The following is a 2,240-nucleotide window of genomic DNA, read 5'->3' on the forward strand; positions in this document are numbered from 1 at the left end:
ATGCCTGAACCAGCCAAGTCTGCTCCCAAAAAGGGATCAAAGAAAGCCGTCACTAAGACGGCCGGTAAGGGCGGCAAAAAGCGTAGAAAGTCCAGGAAGGAGAGTTATGCTATCTACGTGTACAAGGTGTTGAAACAAGTGCACCCTGATACGGGTATCTCTTCAAAGGCAATGGGCATCATGAACTCGTTCGTGAACGATATCTTCGAGCGCATCGCCGGTGAGTCGTCTCGTTTGGCTCACTACAACAAGCGCTCCACCGTCACCTCCAGAGAGATCCAGACTGCCGTGCGCCTGCTGTTGCCTGGAGAGCTGGCCAAACACGCCGTGTCTGAAGGCACCAAGGCTGTCACCAAGTACACTAGCTCAAAGTAAAGTGGCGTGGCGACAAGTCCAACCGAAAGGCTCTTCAGAGCCACCCATTCTTTCGGGTAAGAGGCAGAAACCATTTTACCTAGTGGTGGGAGTTCCGCTTGAGTCGTTATAAAAGTACCTAGGCTAAAGCTAGATACAATTAAAACGGGACCACATTAGCTGGCCTCAGTAGCTTTGGCACTCGGAGAGCGGGCTGCGTTAAGACGAAGTGCTCAGTAAAATATCGACTGAAGCTGATCCCACCGTGTGTATAATCACGACAGTTTTGCAACGACATCCGCTACACAAGCGCCGCACGCATCTCCACAGTCCAGTGTTCACTCACTCATTGATTTCGACAACGTCATACCCTCAAGCACACAGCAGCAGGTCAGCCTGCACACTCCGTATAAAAATGTGGGAATAACGCACTCATGCATGACTTCTGGAATGTTCGACACGTTCTGGCTAAGCTGTGAGTGCCCTTATAGAACTAGGGCAATTACTGGGGCAATGCTGAATTGACCCTGCATGTCATTTAGTAGCAGTGCTCTATTGATGGGAAATTCATTTATTACTGGACACCACAAGTAATGCACAAACACTAGGAAATAAGCTGTACAGAGGAGCAATACAGACCGTTAAAAAATTAAAAACTAATATGCATATTCTATACGCGAGGGTAACTTTCTACATTGTTGTCGGCTATAGGTTCACAAGTGACGAACGCTCTTTGAAAACCAACACTATACGTTCAGTGTGGAGGCTGTTGTACGGATACATTTTAGTGAGACGATCAATTCTCCATCGGTAACATTGTTAAAATTGAGCACCCGCGCAGAAAGCTTGCTCCGATGTGATTGGATGAAATCCTATCAAAGCCTTGTCCAATGAATGCGTAGCGTATGGCTATAAGCTAGGCTCGCGAACCTTATCTGCGTCATATGACAGTTGCCGAAAAAGTATTGCGAAGTTAAACATGAGCGGAAAAAGCAAAACCGGTGGCAAAGCTAGGGCTAAGGCCAAGACTCGTTCATCTAGGGCTGGGCTCCAGTTTCCGGTCGGTCGTGTTCACAGACTGCTCCGCAAAGGAAACTACGCCGAGCGCGTCGGCGCAGGTGCCCCAGTCTACTTGGCCGCCGTGCTCGAGTACCTTACGGCTGAGATCCTTGAGCTGGCTGGAAATGCTGCTCGGGACAAGAAGACCCGTATCATTCCCCGTCACCTGCAGCTTGCAGTGCGTAACGACGAGGAGCTGAACAAGCTCCTGGGCGGCGTCACTATCGCTCAGGGCGGCGTTCTGTCTAACATCCAGGCTGTGCTGCTGCCCAAGAAGACCGAGAAAGCCAAGTAACTCTCGCAGCGTCCGACACTGAACCAATAACCCAAATGTTCTTTTAAGAGCCACGCACTCATGTCTTTTTAAAAGTGCGAAACTGCCCTTTACTCGCCGTCGAAGTTTTAACCCAGCGAGAACTGAGCCACGCGTCAAGGAGTCGAGAATTTGTTGCTACTTCGCTGGCCGGCTGTCCACATTACCACGTGAGTCGCCTCGCATCACTGTATGAATACCCAGCAGCAGCAATGGCTGTAACTCTGTGGTCCTTAAGCACTGCACAGTGCTCTTTGTGACGGACAGATCGCTGGATACCCGAGCTGGAAGAGTAAATGAATTGACCAAATGTATACTTCCATAAACTGGAAGCTGCAAAAGGAGTGGTCCTTTTAATTTACTGCCAGACAACAGCAACTTGAGATCGATATGGTCTTAAATTTTTAACCTTTTGAGGTTTAGTTGAGCTTTTTATATATCCTTGCGCTTTCTCAGGACTGCAATGAGCGAGTAAATTTATACTGCCTACCTGGTTGCTCTGTATTTTAATGAA

At 48.6% G+C, this 2,240-nt stretch overlaps 2 protein-coding genes across 2 annotated transcripts; both read left to right on the forward strand.

Moving 5' to 3' along the window:
* On the forward strand, nt 1–375 carry LOC118792368 (histone H2B-like). The gene has a single exon (XM_036550201.1). It carries the CDS (start codon nt 1–3, stop codon nt 373–375), a length of 375 nt encoding a protein of 124 aa, XP_036406094.1.
* Nucleotides 376–1,264: 889 nt separating this feature from the next.
* On the forward strand, nt 1,265–1,956 carry LOC118792592 (histone H2A-like). The gene has a single exon (XM_036550473.1). It carries the CDS (start codon nt 1,334–1,336, stop codon nt 1,706–1,708), a length of 375 nt encoding a protein of 124 aa, XP_036406366.1. The 5' UTR covers nt 1,265–1,333; the 3' UTR covers nt 1,709–1,956.
* The last annotated feature ends 284 nt before the right edge of the window (nt 1,957–2,240 follow it).

This window comes from Megalops cyprinoides, chromosome 17 (assembly GCF_013368585.1).
Source record: "Megalops cyprinoides isolate fMegCyp1 chromosome 17, fMegCyp1.pri, whole genome shotgun sequence".
Classification (NCBI taxonomy): Eukaryota; Metazoa; Chordata; class Actinopteri; order Elopiformes; family Megalopidae; genus Megalops; species Megalops cyprinoides.

Coding starts and splice junctions, on each gene's coding strand:
- LOC118792368 (XM_036550201.1), top strand. CDS start 1: ATGCCTGAACCAGCCAAGTCTGCTCCCAAAAAGGGATCAAAGAAAGCC.
- LOC118792592 (XM_036550473.1), top strand. CDS start 1,334: ATGAGCGGAAAAAGCAAAACCGGTGGCAAAGCTAGGGCTAAGGCCAAG.